The 19,745-nt window shown below is 42.6% G+C and overlaps 1 protein-coding gene across 3 annotated transcripts; it reads right to left on the bottom strand.

The window, feature by feature from the left end:
- Nucleotides 1-1,665: 1,665 nt before the first annotated feature.
- Nucleotides 1,666-11,391, bottom strand: hinfp (histone H4 transcription factor). Of its 3 annotated transcripts, XM_031808131.1 has the most exons (12): nucleotides 10,807-11,391; nucleotides 10,364-10,590; nucleotides 9,988-10,099; nucleotides 9,589-9,741; nucleotides 9,385-9,462; nucleotides 9,152-9,272; nucleotides 8,785-8,923; nucleotides 8,428-8,552; nucleotides 5,559-8,183; nucleotides 3,950-5,323; nucleotides 3,408-3,611; nucleotides 1,666-3,098 (listed from the first exon to the last, which is right to left on the bottom strand). In XM_031808131.1, the coding sequence occupies exons 1-9, from the start codon at nucleotides 10,970-10,972 to the stop codon at nucleotides 7,847-7,849; spliced, it is 1,458 nt and encodes a 485-aa protein (XP_031663991.1). In that variant the 5' UTR covers nucleotides 10,973-11,391; the 3' UTR covers nucleotides 1,666-3,098; nucleotides 3,408-3,611; nucleotides 3,950-5,323; nucleotides 5,559-7,846. The 3 variants fall into 3 exon arrangements, with proteins under 3 accessions (XP_031663991.1, XP_031663990.1, XP_020320392.1); XM_031808130.1 differs by having other exon boundaries at nucleotides 1,666-3,611; XM_020464803.2 differs by having other exon boundaries at nucleotides 1,666-3,611; nucleotides 5,565-8,183.
- Between the last annotated feature and the right edge of the window lie 8,354 nt (nucleotides 11,392-19,745).

Raw genomic sequence — 19,745 nt, 5'->3', positions numbered from 1 at the left:
ATTTTTTGCTATTACATTAATGGTTGTTAAAATAATTACAGTCATTATGTTGTGTTTTGGTGATTAAACCAATGTATTTCACAGTAGGATTATATTGTGGCTCAATGGTTGTGCGGTATGTCTCCACCCAAAAAAATGAATGCACAATGAAAGCTTTTGAACATAAGACTGGCTGCGTTACAAATGTTATACGTTTGGAGTTTTGTCCTAAGAGTTTTGAAAATTCTCCACATTCTTGTGAAAATAGTACCAAGCGATAAAAAAGAACTAAGAAACTGTGTTGCACCAGTTTCCAAGCCTTTAATGTTTTGGTGTTGGGACTGCAGCAACACCATGTGGTTATTATAGATATTAACACAGTCATGGGTTATTTTGAGATTGTTGACATTGATGAGCACAACACAGCAATGCTAGGAAAAGCTTGAACAATCATATATCATGTTTTGGCCAGTATTGAAACTCTGGATTCTGGAAAACTGCAGAAAAACATGTTTCAACAATACAGTCATTGCAAAGCCTTCAGAAAACTGCTAATTTAAATAAGGATATTAATGCATTAGAATAGAGCATAAAGCTCCTCAAGGTTATATCTGAGGAAGGATTAAGTCCACTTAGTGTCCACTGTCTCCAGGCTCTTTACCTTTATATTGTATTCACCTCATATTTCACCATGCCACCTGAGGGAACACAGGATCAGAGGGCGAAGATAGATCATTACTCAACGTCAATGCAGATTTCTGCTTTATTATATCAATGACAAGCTAACACATCACTTTCTATTCACAATATGCTTGAAGAATGGCCTTGTGAAAAAAGTTCTTAAATGGAGCAAAAGGGAACATTTGAAAGAAAAGCAATTTTCTTAGGCGCAGTCTTTCTCATACGCGTGAGTTCTTAAAGAGCGTGCTGACCTTATTCCACAATGCCTTTTGCTGAATAGATAAATAAGAAACAATAACCATGGCAACATGGGTCTGGAATGTGCTCAAACGGGGATCACTGGGGTCAGGTACAGTTGAAGAAGTGCTCTTGTGTGTGTGACAAAGCAAGAGACATCTGGATTTGAGACGCAGGTAGTCTCATCATAATGGCACCAGGACTTACAACTCTCCTCTCTGTGGCTCTTCTGCAGCTGTTGATACTGGGGACACTCGCACAGGGAGGTGAGTTCCAATTATATTTATTGGGTGCTCTGACATATTACAGCTATAGTGCCACATTCACATCTATATATTGTGTTGCTGTAGGTCATGTCCTGCAAACAGTATCGCTCATGTCGGTTGATTGAATATGAAAGTAAATGTCAGCGTACACATTAAACTGTCACTAATACTACATTATGCTATTACTTGTCTTTTAATTTACGGTTATCATGGTTTCATATTGAACACTAAAGAGAGTACATACCCACTTGAAGGGGCATAATAAGCCTTCATTATCTTGGGTTCTTGTTGTATCTTGTAGGTCCAGTGAGGGTGGCAGTGCCTATCAGGCTGTCTGTGTGAGAGTGAGCTTGTCCAATGGAGAATTGGTTGGTCAGGTCTACTCCAGCTCGGTGGTGGAAGGGGGAGTACTATTGGGGCCCATGAGGAGACTGGAGGACCCAGACCACGACTTTAAGTAAGGAACATTGGTCAGTATTAGCATCATTATTAACACTAAACACACATTTAAATACATTTTATTTGACAGAGAAGTCAATGTAATCTCTTGTATCTTGTACATTTTCAGGCTTAATTCGTATACATTTTACAATGACATACTTCCAGAAATCAAAGTCATTTTCTCTTATCAAAATGTTGTACGGTATGGTCAGTCATCATAGCCTATCCTGCCTTGTTGTGCATGATGAACTTACACGTGTTGCTCTCCATTTAATAGGTTCACAGAGAAAGAGTTACCCAGACTTTGGGCTGCCCCTGGAAGCGTGTGAATTGAGTGGCTGGAAATGAGGCCAATCAGACCTCCTGGGAGCTACTGTCAGAGTGGATGCAGGTTCTTGCGGGTCTAAAACAGTGCTTATGAATGATCTCTTATTCTTCTGTTCTCCCAGTATGTACAACACTATTCCATTCTGTGTGTAATAAGCAGTTGTTAGCAGAGCATTACTCAGACAAAATAATGTTTGACTTGGTCATGTTCATTTCATTGCAGGAGTTGGCTGCTACAAACGCAAAGGAAACAAACATATCCTGAGGCTCAGCTCTTGATCTAAACAAACATAATGAAATAGAATGGATTCAAAATAGAATGAATCTAGATCCCTATGGTCTAAACACAGAGTTGGATTTATAAGACAATGACAAATCATCAACAACTAACATTGTTAGTGAGGAAGCACCTTTGACTTTGGACAACCATCTACGTCTGGGTAACTCTTAAGCAATACAGACAGTCCAACCAATGGCTGTAACATAAGGAGAAATGAAGACACACTTTGTTAATATTGTATATCCCCATCCATTTAGAAATACACATTGCATATTATGTATTCCAAGCTATCCCCACATGCAGTACAGTAAACATGCTGTTAGATAGTTAACCTGGTCCTCCTCTCTGACTTCCACCGACACCTCTACTCTCCTCTGGGCTGCGGTGGGTAACAAGATTAAGGTCTCAGCTCAACAACTAGCTCATTCTAGGTTCCAGGACAGATTGAATGAGCAGGTTGAGCTAAAGGACAACTCGTTAATCCCAACAGAACCTCTACACTAGGAGAGGCCTCCCCCTCTATCGTCAAAACGGTTAATATACGCTGCATGATGAGTCCTTTATGTAGTCAGGGAGTTTGTTTAGGAAACTGAGGAAAAGTAGTGTCTTTACCTCCACTGTGTTCTATACGTTAACCCTATGAGGTTGTTGAGGTTAGGACCGCAGTCTCTCACGACAGACTGTTGTTAGTTCCAGAGATGTCTCGCTAGGTTTCCCTTTGACAGCAGATGAAGCAGCAATAGTCCGACGAGGATTCGAGCATTCCGATTGAGATTCCAATGAGGATCTGTGATGTTAGCCTGTTCACCGATATCCTTGTGATGGTTTTGGAATACATATTCTAGTCACTCAATAGTGGAATTTGTCCGTCTTTTAACCTAAAGATACTTAAAGATAAAATACATTGTGGGGAAGTGTTTGTTGTGTGGGCCAAAGATTTTAGAACTTGTGAAATATGAATGGGTTACCTTAAGTTTAAGATATCAAATTTAATAAACACGTTGTGAACTAATTATTAACCACACTCTAGAGTACACATTTTTCAAGAACTCAACAAACTCACACCCATTCCACCCATTCATTGAAACGAGCTAATCTGGTTTAACTTCATTGCCTGCTAGTTGACATGCCCAGTTATTTAGCTATCATCAGTCAATGGACTGTACCACTCAAGGGCGTAAAAGTTTACTACTTACCACAGGCGATGTGGCAATCACACAGGCACGTGTCACAGCGGGTGAACCAGCGCTTCCAGTCAGGATTCATCTTCCTGCAGTTGTCGATGCCGTAGCAGCCCTGCTTAAGAGGCCCCATGTAGGACTTAAGGGGACAGGTGGAGGAGCAGGTAGCTGTTTCTAGCTCCTTCTCAGTGATCTCCACACGGCCCTGACGACACACCCCTGGCCCAGGGAGAGAGGGGGGACAGGGGTAGAGGGGATGGGGTGTGGAGGAGCAGAGACATGAGGTGTATGTGAGAGAAGGAACGAAAGGTAAAGGACTTAATATAGTACGATAGTGAGTGTACTAAAAATGTGTTCCCTGAGGTGTTAAGGCAAAATTAATGGTGATCAATAAGCCTGTATGAACAAACAGGCTACTCACTGAGACTACTGTGAGGTGGCTACATTCACACAATGACATCGAATGCTACTTCTTCACACCTACAGGGAGTAGTGACGTGTAGTGGAGACAAATTAGTTGGGTCTTCGATCACTATTGAACAAAATGGGCAACTCACTGAGACAGGAGGGTTTGGGGGTCCAGCCTCCATTGGACTGGCAGGCTCGGGCAGGGTCCCCCACCAATAGGAAGCCAGAGCGACAGGCATACCGGACAACTGAGCCCACCCACCAGTCGTTCCCGTACACCATCCCGTTATAGTCCACATCAGGCCTCCCACAGTTCACTGAACCACACAGGACAGAACAAACACCATAGAACAAGAGCAAACAGGACAAACACCATAGAACAAGAGCAAACAGGACAAACACCATAGAACAAGAGCAAACAGGACAAACACCATAGAACAAGAGCAAACAGGACAAACACTATAGAACAAGAGCAAACAGGACAAACACCATAGAACAAGAGCAAACAGGACAAACACCATAGAACAAGAGCAAACAGGACAAACACTATAGAACAAGAGCAAACAGGACAAACACCATAGAACAAGAGCAAACAGGACAAACACCATAGAACAAGAGCAAACAGGACAAACACTATAGAACAAGAGCAAACAGGACAAACACTATAGAACAAGAGCAAACAGGACAAACACTATAGAACAAGAGCAAACAGGACAAACACCATAGAACAAGAGCAAACAGGACAAACACCATAGAACAAGAGCAAACAGGACAAACACCATAGAACAAGAGCAAACAGGACAAACACTATAGAACAAGAGCAAACAGGACAAACACCATAGAACAAGAGCAAACAGGACAAACACTATAGAACAAGAGCAAACAGGACAAACACTATAGAACAAGAGCAAACAGGACAAACACTATAGAACAAGAGCAAACAGGACAAACACTATAGAACAAGAGCAAACAGGACAAACACTATAGAACAAGAGCAAACAGGACAAACACTATAGAACAAGAGCAAACAGGACAAACACTATAGAACAAGAGCAAACAGGACAAACACTATAGAACAAGAGCAAACAGGACAAACACTATAGAACAAGAGCAAACAGGACAAACAGAGCATGTGCAAAGTAGAGAATAATGACTAATATACTATATGAGAAGATAAAGATAGTACAATGTATTTCAAATTTTAGTTTGATACATTTCAGTGTACTGACAAATTCATTCATTTCCTGTTGTTAAGGAAAATACAATTTGATAGAATATTTATGTAATTATGATGAATGTGCTACACTACAGTGAGCGAGCAGGGTACAGCAGATAAAGGTTACATGTGGGAGTGGTACCTCTGCAGAGGGATTTATAGCCAAACCAGCAGCAGTCAGAGTCCCCACAGCGATCCTTCTTCAGTTCCTGGTGTCTCCCCTTACAACCTCCCATACAGATGGGGGCTGTGCCTGACCAGTAGGTGTCATCCACAGGTTCTGGCTCTGGAGTCACCTCTGTCACACCTGAATCAGATCAGTTCCATCAGATAATATACACTAAGTTACCTGTCAAATCTGAATTAATCATTTCAATTTCATCAGATTACATACATCCTGGAGCTGATTTAAGTCACTTTGGATAAGACAAACCGCTAAATGACTCAAATGTATGTACTGAACCAAGGGTAAACCTCACGAAAGTTATGCACTTTCATTCAATAACCATCACGAGTAATACTGTTCTAGTAAAATATCTTACCGCTACCTTCCTCCTCCATTAACTCAGGCAGCTGTGCGAATACCCCGTGTGAGGACCCCAGGAGCAGAAGCAGCAGTGAGTACAGTCTCATGGTTGCCTTCTTCTGTCCCTCAGTAGCAGTCTCTACGAGCAGGAGAGGTAAACAACTCAGTTCTGAACCAAAGAAAGAACATGCATGGATGTTAATGAGTTTCTCTTCAAACTTCCATTTAAATCTCCATAAAAAGGCACAGAAGCATGCCAAGTAGTCTTCAGGTGTTCTGCATGAACTCTATCTGCATTAGGGTCCAGAGATAGCGACAGAGTAAGGAAGCAGAGCACAGTGAGTGCTGCTAACACTAAGCTCCTAGGACTGGTTAATCTTTTAAACACAAGCTAACAACAACCCATCCACTACTACCACAGATATAATACTATGTGCTGTGCTTACACAGAGCCATAGCATGGGTTGCAGATATATTCATGTACATTATACAGTTTTGTATGGATGTGCAATTGTAGTGTATAAGAAAAGGAGGCGAGAAATAACAAGATATTGTTATAAGAATGGCTTTCGAGTGCATTGCCATAGCTGCACGACTAGAGCAAAAAGTATTGATTCCATCTCTGCCGTTGAATAGAGTGGCAACAATCAAGAGCCTCAACATCCTATTTCAGTCATGTACATAGCCTCTCTGTGTCTGCCAGTCTTGTCCATCATTGGAGGACGTGTCTGACGGGCAACAAGCCGGATGCAAGAGCACCACTAAGTGGATTAGATTCTAGGCCAGAGAATGCTCTCTTTCACACCATGCACGCACAGGCACGCACACGCAGTAAATCAATTTCTGTGGGATAATTAAGAGCAAAATATAGATAAGTATTATACACAACGTTCTGCTTCACTTGATAGAGAATCATCAGTTCACATCTACATGCAATGTTCTGAAATGTGCATCAAACTAAATATACACGCTCTAAAAAGGTGAGTGACAGCAATGCAAAATACGATACAAGCCAATAAAAAGCACAATCTGTTTATTGCCCAGGACCAAAAAATAAATGTCAAATCAAACAGCTGAGGTATAATAAAAAGCAGGGTCAATGAGTTAGCCAGCTAACTTAGATAAACAACCAGCAATAACTATTCATTTTCTGGTTATTTTATTTGAACTTGAATCAATTGTATTCAACACATTTTTGTTGTAGCCCTGGACAAGCACACCCGATTCAGCTAATCATCAAACCCTCAATGAGTTGAATTAGATGAAATTCTCCAGAGCAACAAAAGTGTGCGTTGTTTGGGTGTATTCGAGGACTGGAGTTGGAAAACACTGAATTAAGGCGTCCTCATGCTTCCCAGCCAAAACAATTTGGAAGAGTTTATGCATATATTAAGATGACATTTTGGAGGCAAGTCGAAGTTCGGAGCCGAAGTTCACACCCCTTTGTCTGTGATTGGTCAACAGTATAGATTCTTGAATAGTCTGTTGTCATTCAACGAGAGACGACTCATTTTCAAGCACATTTTTTCCTTTGAAAAATACTTCACCAAACATCTTAGATATAAAATTGCACGACTAAGATCTCTTCGTCAAAAACATCCAGATTAATGACAGACTTCTTGAGTTATCTTAGATTAATTCTGATTAGACAAACAGTACTATTGTCGCTTTTCTTCTAATTTTTCAAGCAAAGGTCATATGCGAGCACACTCATTCGGTTAGCCAAGTTTGGCTAGGTGCCAGCCGAACTGAAGCATGCTGACGCCTTTAGACCAACACATTTCAAACCCCCTCCCCCCAAAAAGAATATAACAAGTTATATAAGACTACTTAGTCAGCTGGCTAACTCATTGATCCTGCTTTATAGTATACACCTATGAAGTCCATTCAGCTCAGCTCAAAGTTGTTCATAATGCAAAACATAGCAACTGTCTTGGTCTCCAACAATGGCGGATCAGACGTTGGAAAACAACTCTTCAGTCCAAGAAATCACATCCACAATATCAACTCCATATCTTCTGACAGAGTGCTATGAGAAGTGTGGGCCCTGAAGTGAGGGCAGGTAAGGCCAGTCCTGCTGGTTAAATCCCAATATTTAGGAGCCACTGTTCACTTCAATCAATACTATGTGAATCCTTGAAGAGTTCCCCCTCCTCATACTCAGTAGACAGGTATGCTAAAAAAAACGGTAAAGCTCTCCCGTCCTTCCCTTAGTCCTGGTGCCTCTGTGCTGTGTCACTGCTCAGTATCTCAGAGGAACAAGCCATTAGATGAGCAGCATGTCTATGTGAGGGGTTGTAGTGGTTATACCACCTGCATGCCCAGCTGCTGAGCAGTGTCCTGTAGCTGCAGGATCACAGTGTCCTCCTCTGCCTGAGATGAGTCCCCCCCAGTCAAATCATAGAACACACCCTCCTCCTGCTCCCCCTCCAACAGCACCCCTCTCAGCTCCACCTGTACCTCCGTGGAGTGTGCTACTACCCTGGCATCCTCCCCAGGCCCCAGGATATCTGTCCGGGCAGCGTCCTCCCCCTCCCCCTCGTGGCCCTCCGGTCTCTCTCTCATCAGTTGCTCGGTCAGCTCCACACTCTCATAGCGGATCAGCTGCAGACGCATGAAGCCATCCTCATGCTCCCTATACCTGGGAGAGAGAAGGAAGACGGAGGTGTTAGCCACAAGACCAAAATGATTCCCGAACGATGCTCAAGACTTTCTCATTCACCTAGTAATGATTCTGGAGTCAAACTACTTGCATTGAATGAGGCCTTGTTAATACAAACCATCTCCACATAAACATGCTGTTCGATGCAATCTCAACCACATGCACTTTAGAATTGGTTGTCCTAGTATGCTGGCTATAAATGTTACGCTTGCTATGTTGGTACCTGAATCGGGGGTGTCCAGGGGGCCATTTGAACTGGTGCTTCTTGCGGAGGTGGGCAGTGAGGTTGTTTCCTCTAGTGAAGCACTGCTCACAGACATGACACTTGTAGCGAGCCACAAAATCTCCCTGAGTCGTCAACACAAAAAGCAAACATCTTAGAAAATAGGTCACGCATAGTTTTGGAATGGATCACAATTAATAGAGTTGTTTTTTCATGGCTGACACAAACCATACCGGGCTGGCTTCTATTGTCCTTTTCAGCACATTTCCACCAACTGTGATGGACGCATGACCAGGCCAGCCCAGCACAGTGCAGCAGTATAAAAAGGATAAACATTTGTAAATATCCCTAACTCACCTCATGTACTTTCTTGTAGTGGTTCTTGATGGAGTGCAGTGAGCGTGTGGTGTAGTCACAGTTGGTGAAGTCACAGCGGTAGGCCGGCTCAGTGCTGTGGGTGTCCAGGTGTTTACGAAGGTCGATCAGGTTCTTACAGCTGATGAGAGATACACACACACCACAGGAAAGACGGGTTAGGATGGGTTCTGCCCACACTATCGTTAACACTTGCACACACTAAACAGGTACTCCTTCAATATAATTCACTTTCATAATATTGATAGAGTATGGACATGATCTCTGTCAGAAATGGATGGTGTTGGCTTATATTACTGACCGGGAGTCCTGGGCATTACCTAACTATTTGCCTAATTCATTAACCTACCTGTACTCGCAGTATTCACAGCTATAAGGCTTCTCGTTGCTATGGCGGAACTTTATGTGGTTCCGCAGTGATGAGGGGGATGGGCAGGTCATGTCACACAATGGACACTTGTAGTGATTTACTAACAGAAGAGAAGGAGAGAGAAGGAAAAAAAGATACAGAGCACAGTATTACTGAGCATCAAACGACAGCAACGTGTAATAGAAATACAAAGGGGAGTTCAAGGGACTGACCATGATTCCTCATGTGGTCCCTCAGTAGTCTCTCTGTTGCAAAGCGTTTGGAGCAGTGGGAGCACTGGAACCTCTGACCTAGGAGAGACAAGGGACCACAGACACACAGTTATAGTCAGTCATTAAGTAAATGTGTTACTGTGTTATACTCCACAATGTTAGCAACGCCATTAATCCAATCCACCCCTGACCTTCCCCTCTCACCCTCGATGGTGGTCTGCCGTCTGATGTGGTCAAAGAACTTGGTGTTGTTGGCAAACATGCCTCCACAGATTGGGCAGGCCACCACCTTCTCCCCAGTGTGGCTCCGCAGATGCTCCCGCAGTTTAAAACGCCCTTTAAACGTGGCCTCGCAGTCTGGAGAAAAGTCAGGGGAAAATAAGTACAGGTGATACTCTCAGTAGCAGTTACACTCTGGTTCCAGGTCACATGACATCAGTAATAACCTGCTTTTACCTATTTTATCCACCGTCAATTCCAAAATAATCAAAAACCCCACATCCTTCAACTGAAACACACAAACACCTCTACTTCTCCATGAAAAGGTGTAAATTAGCCTGTGTTAATCACTGCTGACATTTTGACAGGGGTCAGTGGACTCACCCTTCCAGCCACAGCGCACCAAGAGCTCCTTATCAGCAGAGGGTACATCCATACACATACTGTGCATCTCCACATGGCGGTAGAACCACTCTGGGTTGGCAAGGGATGGTTGCTGCAAACGCACACACACAAAAACATGTTACTCTCATAGTAATGAACTTATTAAGACCAACAAATGTGTGAAAACTTCACCACTTAAACTGATATGCTTAAACCGGTCCACTTGAATAGATTTGAGCCCATCTAAATGAAAGAGTTGTGTGCGTTTCGTGCCTGACTGTTCACGTCCCTGGTCTATGCCCGGCTTAATGCCATGTCTGTCTGTCCACAAGCTTCACATCTAAGCTAGATATAACCCACACCAACAGTGTCTCACCTCACATTGCTCCCACTGGCAGATGAAGTTGTCTGTGATGTCAGGCACGATGTTGCGGTTGTGGAGGCCAATGGTGCAGGTGCCGATGCTGGGCTGGGCCTTGAGTACCCCCTGGCCCCACTGCTTCAGCTTGGTGTGGTAACAGTGGAAATAGACGTGGCGCTTAAACTCCTCGGCACTCTCCACAGAGCAGAACCCACAATCTTTCCATAGACAGCTGTGCTCCTCTAGTGACATAAAACGAACAAGATACATGCATATGGCATTGTACAACATGAGTGTCTTCCACAATAGCCTTTGATAGCTACTTTATCTCAAATAAAAAATAAGGTTAGACTTTTCCTCTCTTATGCATTGTATCTCTCACACAGAGCGTCACTCCACGTCGGAGGTACTGAGTGGCTGTGAAAAGAGAGTAATCCATGCTCCCCTTGCCCGCTCACCAAATGAGTAATTTCCCCCGTCCTCTATGTCCAGCGCCTTGAGGTGACCCTCCACATGCTCGCAGAACTCCTGCATCCGATCGAACGACTCTTGGCAGGACCCCCACTCACACGCCAACTCCAGCAGTGAGTCCTCTTTTCTCGCCCGTTTGCTTGCAGGAGGCATCGAATCTCACACTATACGTTCACATGAACGATCGTGTCTAAACGCAAAAAGCTAACCTTCTATGAAAACGAAAATGTCCTTGCTAACAAATGGTAGCTAAGCTAGGAATTAGCAAATTAGCTAACTCACGGCAGTAGTATCCACGTGTGACAACAACGTTATGATGTCGTGTTGAAAAGTAATGTAGCTAGCAAGAAAAGATTTTAATGAAAAATCGAAAACAGAATTGCTCAATTATTTAGACTAGAAAGAATAACCAAATATACAGTTGAACTACCCAACCTGGATGTTGTTGGACAAATGTTTCGCAATGAGTTACAGAGCTCCTATCAGAAATCTTCACCTTCTTCTTCGTTGGAATTGGGTTGGCAGGTCGCATTCTACATTCAAGGTGCATACATCGCCAGCTACTGTACTGGAGTGTAAGGCCAGTCAAGGCCTAACTACATTAAATTCTCTTCATTGGGTCTGTTCCACTACACCCCTTCCGTCCCGTTTCCTCCCCCAACTCAGTGGCGACCCATTCAGGGCATGTGGGGCGTTTTGACGCCCACATTTTAAGCAATAAAATATATTTTGGGGGCATTAATACATGTCACATATCAGTTTGGAAACCATGTAAAAAATATATATAATTCATTGAGTTAATAAAACCATTTTTGTTTTCTTGAGTAAGGCAGCTCCAAAATGCAGGTGTTTCAGCCAAGCTCTGTGATTTCTGTGGTGGTGGGGCAAGCCAGCAGAAAATACGGAGCGTTGCGCAATGATTGGCTCAGTGCTCAGTGTCATGGGGACACTACAGTCGTGGCCAAAAGTTTTGAGAATGACACAAATATGAATTTCCACAAAGTTCGCTGCTTCAGTATCTTTAGATATTTTGTCAGGTGTTACTTTGGAATACTGAAGTATAATTACAAACATTTCATAAGTGTCAAAGGCTTTTATTGACAATTGCATGAAGTTGATGCAAAGAGTCAATAATTGCAGTGTTGACCCTTCTTTTTCAAGACCTCTGCAATCCACCCTGGCATGCTGTCAATTAACTTCTGGGACACATCCTGACTGATGGCAGCCCATTCTTGCATAATCAATGCTTGGAGTTTGTCAGAATATGTGGGTTTTTGTTTGTCCACCTGCCTCTTGAGGATTGACCACAAGTTCTCAATGGGATTAAGGTCTGGGGAGTTTCCTGGCCATGGACCCAAAATATCAATGTTTTGTTCGCCGAGCTACTTAGTTTTATCATTTTTGCCATATGGCAAGGTGCTCCATCATGCTGGAAAAGGCATTGTTCATCTACAAACTGTTCCTGGATGGTTGGGTGACTTTTGGCCACGACTGTAGTGTCCCCATGACACTGAGCACTGAGCCAATCATCAGAGGATGTGTTGGTACCATTCTTTATTCATGGCTGTGTTCTTAGGCAAAATTGTGAGTGAGCCCACTCCCTTGGGTGAAAAGCAACCCCCCACATGAATGGTCTCAGGATGCTTTACTGTTGGCATGACACAGGACTGATGGTAGCGCTCACCTTGTATTCTCCGGACAAGCTTTCAAGGGGATTCATCAAGGGGATTCCCCTTTCAAGGGGATTCATCAGAAAAAATGACTTTACCCCAGTCCTCAGCAGTCCAATCCCTGTACCTTTTTCAGAATATCAGTCTGTCCCTGATGTTTTTCCTGGAGAGAAGTGGCTTCTTTGCAGCCCTTCTTGACACCAGGCCATCCTCCAAAAGTCTTCACCTCACTGTGCGTGCAGATGCACCCGATCCCGCAGACGGTCCTGGCACTTGCTGGACTTTCTTGGGCACCCTGAAGCCTTCTTCATAACAATTGAACCACTCTCCTTGAAGTTCTTGATGATCCGATAAATGGTTGATTTAGGTGCAATCTTACTGGCAGCAATATCCTTGCCTGTGAAGCCCTTTTTGTGCAAAGCAATGATGACGGTACATGTTTCTTTGCAGGTAACCATGATTGACAGAGGAATAACAATGATTCCAAGCACCACCCTCCTTTTCAAGCTTCCAGTCTGTTATTCGAACTCAATCAGCATGACAGAGTGATCTCCAGCCTTGTCCTCATCAACACTCACACCTGTATTAACGAGAGAATCCCTGACATGATGTCAGCTGGTCCTTTTGTGGCAGTGCTGAAATGCAGTGGAAATGTTTTTTGGGGATTGCATGGCAAAAAGGGACTTTGCAATTAATTGCAATTAATCTGATCACTCGTCATAACATTCTGGAGTATATGCAAATTGACATCATACAAACTGAGGCAGCAGACTTTGTGATAATTAATATTTGTGTCATTCTCAAAACTTTTGGCCACGACTGTACGTCACCTCGAAGTCTAAGGGTAAACTATGGAAATTCTAGCCCTTTGGGTGCTGCCATAGAGTTACATTAGAAGTGCTCATCCAAGAAGGCTCACAGTCATTGATAAAGAAGGCTCACGGTTGTTATATGATAAAATTAAGTCAAATCATGTTATATGTACAGTAGCTTTGATTGGACTGCAGTCATTATCTTGAATCAAGTTGACAATCTACTGGCGAATCCTTTTCAGTCCTTGTCGTATGAATATAAATAATGAAGAGAAATGACAGATAAAATGTATTGGTGCTCATCGGCCATTGGACATAAACATTACACAACAAGTTGAAAATTGCAAATTCAACAATGCGTGGTTTGGAAGGAAGTGAGCACAGCACAACAAGGTGAGTACAAACATGTATTGCATGCTGCTGCATACATGATGTAATATGCCAGGGATGTATGTACAGTTGAAGTCGGAATTTTATATACACTTAGTTTGGAGACAGTAAAACTAGTTTTTCACCACAATTTATTGTTAACAAACTACAGTTTTGGCAAGTCGGTTAGGACATCTACTTTGTGCATGACACAAGTAATTTTCCAACAATTGTTTACAGACAGATTATTTCACTGTATCACAATTCCAGTAGGTTAGAAGTTTACATACACTAAATTGACTGTGCCTTTAAACAGATTGGAAAATTCCAGAAAATGATATCATGGCTTTAGAGGTTTCTGACATCATTTGAGTCAATTGGAGGTGTACCTGTGGATGCATTTCAAGGCCTACCTTCAAACTCAGTGCCTCTTTGCTTGACATCATGGGGGAATCAAAAGAAATCAGCCAAGACAGAAAAAAATGGTAGACCTCCACAAGTCTGGTTCATCCTTGGGAGCAATTTCCAAACGCCTGAAGGTACCACGTTCATCTGTACAAACAATAGTACGCAAGTATAAACACTACAGGACCATGCAGCGGTCATACCGCTCAGGAAGGAGATACGTTCTGTCTCCTAGAGATGAGTGAAAATCAATCCTAGAACAGCAAAAGACCTTGTGAAGATGCTGGAGGAAACAGGTACAAAAGTATCTATATCCACAGTAAAACGAGTCCTATATCCACATAACCTGAAAGGCCGCTCAGCAAGGAAGAAGCCACCGCTTCAAAATCGCCATAGAAAAGCCAGACTACGGTTAGCAACTGCACATGGGGACAAAGATCGTCCTCTGGTCTGATGAAACAAAAATAGAACTGTTTGGCCATAATGATCATTGTTATGTTTGGAGGAAAAGGGGGGAGGCTTGCAAGCCGAAGAAGACCACCTTCAACTGTACATAGCGTTAGAAATAAGGTTCATGAAATCCTTCATATATTTGCCATTTCTCAGACTCACTTTGATAATTCATTTGATAATACAGCAGTAGTAACACATTCCTGTCTCTTCTGTAGAAGAGACAGAAATGCTTATGGGGGAGGTGTTGCTGTATATATATTCAGAGCCTGTCATGCTTAGAGAAGGTCTTATGTCAAGTGTTATTGAAGTCTTGTGCTTTCAGGTTCACCTGGCACATCTAAAGCCTTTGCTTTTACATGTTGCTATAGGACACCAAGTGCCAACAGTCAGTATCTAAATAATATGTGTGAAATGTTTGATAGTGTATGTGATGCAAACAGGGAGGTCTACTTTCTTGGGAACCTGAATATTGACTGATTTTCATCAAGCTGTCCACTCAAGAGGAAGCTTCTCACTGTAACCAGTGCCTGTAATCTGGTTCAGGTTATTAATCAACCTAACCAGGATGTTTACAACACTACAGGAACAAGATCATCCACATGTACTGTAGAACTTTATTCTGAAGCTGTATCCATACAAATTGAATGTAGTGATCACAATATAGTGGCTATATCCAGGCAGGTAATTTGGCTACCCAACATAAGTGTTAAAGCGGCCTTTACTGGTTCTAACAGTAGACATATCAGCTTGATGCCAGCGCTTAGCAAAATGTTCGAAAAAATTGTGTTTGACCAAATACAATGCTATTTCTCTGTAAATAAATTAACAACAGAGTCAGCATGCTTATAGAGAAGGGCACTCAACATGTACTGCAATGACACAAATGACTGATGATTGGTTGAAAATTTTGATAATAAGAAGATTGTGGGAGCTGTACTGTTAGATCGTGGATTCAGAGCTATCCATCTAATAGAACTCAGTTTTCATAAATGGAAGCTTCTCTAATGTCAAACATGTAAAGAGTGATGTACCGCATGGCAGCTCTCTAGGCCATCTAATCTTTTCAACAAAAAAAATTAACCAATGACCTGCCACTGGCATTAAACATAGCATGTGTGTTCATGTATGCCGATGACTCAATCGTATACACATCAGCAACCACAGCTAATGAAGTCATTTAAACCTTTAACAAAGAGTTGCAAGCTGTTTTGGAATGGGTGGCCAATAATAAACTGGTCCTGAACATCTCTAAAACGAAGAGAAAATCATTCCCTAAGTTCTAGACTTCAGCTGAATCTGGTAATGAATGGTGTGGCTGTTGAACAAGTTGAGGAGACTCAATTACTTGGTTTTTACCTTAGATTGTAAACTGTCATGGTCAAAACATATACTGTCGATTCAATGATTGTAAAGATGGGGAGAGGTCTGTCGGTAATAAAGAGAGGCTCTGCTTTTTTGACTCCACACACTCCACAATGCAAGTCCTGCAGACTCTAGTTTTATATTTTATCAGACAGGCCACCAGGGGTCTTTTCACAGTCCTCAGGTTCAGAACAAATTCAAGGAAATGTACAGTATTATAAAGAGTCATGAGTGCATGGAACTCTTTTCCATCTTATGTAGTGCAAGTGAACAGCAAACCTGGTTTAGAAAAAACTAATAAAGCAACACCTCACGGCACAACTCCTCTCCCCCATGTGACCTACTTGTTGTTTGTATGTACTGACATGTATGTGTAACTGATAGATGCACACACACTACATTTTAACATTCTGAAATATGTCAATTGTAAAGTATTTTGTCTGTAATGTCTTTTTCGTTATGTGTCGGACCCCAGTAAGACTAGCTGTCGCTAATGGGGATTCTAATACATCAAATCAAAATCACTTAGACTCTAATTCTAAATGTAATTTCACCAACCATGCTGTTGGTGGCGGTGACGCGCCATCCTCTCTGGCACAATTCGACCTGTCTGAGCTCATGTCTCACAGTGTCTGTGGCATGAGACGGTATCTGCTGGAGACAGACCCTATCGGGACAGCCTGCCTGTCTGCCTTTCGGACAATGGCTCCCAATGTCCCAAAGCCCAAACTATGTTAGGGCGGAGTCAAAACCATCTCGTCATTATATACAGTATTTCCAAAGACAGTACCAAATATTTTTATAACTAACCCAAGATGGACCACAGCCTGTCGTTTCAAATGGGAACAAATGATTCATATTGGGCAGAACAAGCAAGGAGCGGGGCAGAGCCAAGCACGAGCTAGCGAGATCCTATTGGCGGTTCTAGCATGTATTTGCTTATTGTCGTTAGGGAACGCCTACTCTGTGAAGTGAGCATGTGCAATAACTAAATTCGCCCTTGCATTCCTAAACAACGTAGTTTTTTACAACTTTGGAAAAAGGTCAAATCTACGAACTGTCCACTCTGGTCAAGTGACCGCTCTGCACGACACATCACAGGTCGCAATTGTAAATGAGAACTTGTTCTCAACTTGCCTACCTGGTTAAATAAAGGTAAAATAAATAAATAAAAATCACCAGGAGCAAACTACCTGCCCCCCAGGACACCTACAGCACCCGATGTCACAGGAAGGCCAAAAAGATCATCAAGGACAATGACCGACTGTTCACCCCTCTACCATCCAGAAGGCGGGGTCAGTACATGTGCATCAAAGCTGGGACAGAGAGACTGAAAAACAGCTTCTATCTCAAGGCCATCAGACTGTTAAACAGCCATCACTAGCACAGAGAGGCTGCTGCAGACTTGAAATCATTGGTCACTTTAGTAAATGGATCACTAGTCACTTTAATAATGTTTACATATCTTGCATTACATTTCGCTACACTCAGAGCCGGGTGGCCCTATACGCTCACTACGCAAGTTGCGTTGGGCCCCGCAAAATACGCCTCCCCGTTGTGTCAAAGCAGGTGTCAATGTTTACAACTTCGATGAGAGGATGAAGCGGAGCTATCCTTCTGGTCACAAAAAGTGAGAAAAAAAATTGCAGTGAATTGCGGGAACAGCAATCAGTTAAACTTGTGTTCTCTCCTCTTCAAGTTTGATATCAGCAATAATAGTAACGTTAAGTTGATGTGCTAGCTTGCAGTGTATCTCTTGTCTGTCCGTCTGTCTGTCTGTCTGTCTGTCTTGCTAACCTAGCTCGGCAGTGCATCTCTTGGTCTGTCTGTCTTGCTTGCCAGCCACTTCCAGGGCTGTGTTCTGTGACTTTGTGCCTGACAAAAGTGAGAGTGAAATACAACTATTTATTACATTTGATAACAGTGTTTTATAAACTGCAGCTCCGGAAAAGATAACCGTGTAGCGCGTGAACATGCGTTCATATGCGTGTGCACAAAATGAAACTCATGCTTTCCAGCAGCAACCTCTGTGGTGGACCATTCCAGACAATATATGGGCGTGATGGCACTCATCATAGGCGCACATCATTTTAAAACATGACAATGATTATCTTGTCTCTCAGTCAAGGTTTAGTTACAGCTCTGGACTAATGCAAGATGGAAAGCAATGGATTGACATTGACTATTGATTTATACATTCAATTCAAAATGTTGATTAGCTGGGTATACTGGGCAATATGGATGCACATTTATCAGTAAATAATAACCATCAAGTATTCAGCTAAGCCATAGTGTAAATAGTATTTTATATTTGAAAATGTATAGAAGGAAATCTGGTGGAGCCAGTTTGAATGGGTCTGATGCAGCTGATTAAATGAATAGTAGTATTGTTGTCTATAATTTACAGGTGCTATGCTTAAGTTTGTCAGTAGAGGAGATGCTGGATCATCAGCCAGTATGAGAACAGACTCAGTTAATCCACAATCAGCCTCAGCCAGTACTAACACAAACCCAGTATAGCTGGCTTCAGCAAATACTAACACAGACCCAATACAGCCATCTTCAGCAAGTACTAACACAGACCCAGGTGAAGTACAGGCAGCCTCAGCCAGTACTAGCACAACCAGAGGTGTACAGCCAGCATCAGATACAAGTAGATCAGACCCTAATATAACAGTTGCTGCTCCACCAAATGACTCAGCAGATTGGCCCTCAGTCTTAACTGCGCAGAGGTCCATTCAAACCAGGACTGGATTTTTCTTACCCGAAAGACAAGTCTAGAAGAGGTTTCCTTCAGGCTTTATTACAGAGACAGCTGTCAAATGGGGAAAAGATTACCAGGAGCTGGCTTTCATACTCAATCTAAAACAACGCTGAGTATCGTTTTTGTTGTAAGCTCTTTTCTACAAAAGACCACAAGATAATAAAGGAAGGTGTGAATGACTGGTCAAATATCAACTGCATTCTGAAATACCATGAGGGTAGTCCTGAAGACACAAACAATATGATTAAGCAGAGAAAACTTGATTGGCACCTAAGTCGGGGACAGGCTCTTGACCAGATACAAATGACAATTTTGGAGGCTGAAAGAAAGAGATGGCGGGATGTTTAATACGTTTAATAAGTATCACCCAGTCTCTGGCTGAAAGAAACCTAGCATTCAGGGGTTCATCAGACAAACTCTTCCAACCAGATCATGGAAACTTCCTAAAGGTGGTTCTTGAACATAACCGTGAAGTCATGGAGTGACACAAGATGGGAGAGTAGGCTCCAAAGTGTTCATGCAATCAGGTATCAGGCTTCTGAGGTTCGGGAGGCATTACTGGAAGCCAGACAGACGATCAACGATCCTGTGGCCAAAGTGGAGGCACAAGCACTTGCAGAGGAAGTTGGGTCCTACCGCTTCTTGATTTGCTGTGTCGTATGGTGTGAGATACTGACAATGACAAACAAGGTGTACATGCTCCTCCAATCCGCCTCAATGCAGTTGGATATCATAGTGAATTTAATCTCAAATGCAAAGGTCTCCCTCACTACATACGTACCGGGAAACTGGTACGTATGGCCCAGACAACAGCCAAAAGCATTTGTGAAGAAATTAATGTGGAGGCTGTTCTGAAAGAGAAGAGACTGAGAAACAGCAAGAGGCTCATGATGAACCAGTGACTGACGCACTGAAAAATGTTTATTAAGTCAAGTACTTCAACATTGTGGTCGACTCTGCTGTGACATTCATGGATGAGAGATTTGAAACATTCAACCAGGTGAAAACCAAATACAGAGTGCTGCTGAACATCAGCACTGCTTCAGATGTCCAGTGAATCTTTAAAGGCTCACTGCATGGAAGTTGAAAAC

This window comes from Oncorhynchus kisutch, linkage group LG28 (assembly GCF_002021735.2).
Source record: "Oncorhynchus kisutch isolate 150728-3 linkage group LG28, Okis_V2, whole genome shotgun sequence".
In the NCBI taxonomy this organism is placed as follows: domain Eukaryota; kingdom Metazoa; phylum Chordata; class Actinopteri; order Salmoniformes; family Salmonidae; genus Oncorhynchus; species Oncorhynchus kisutch.
The sequence above is the reverse complement of the archived record's forward strand: the minus strand, read 5'-3'. Positions and strand labels throughout refer to the sequence as shown.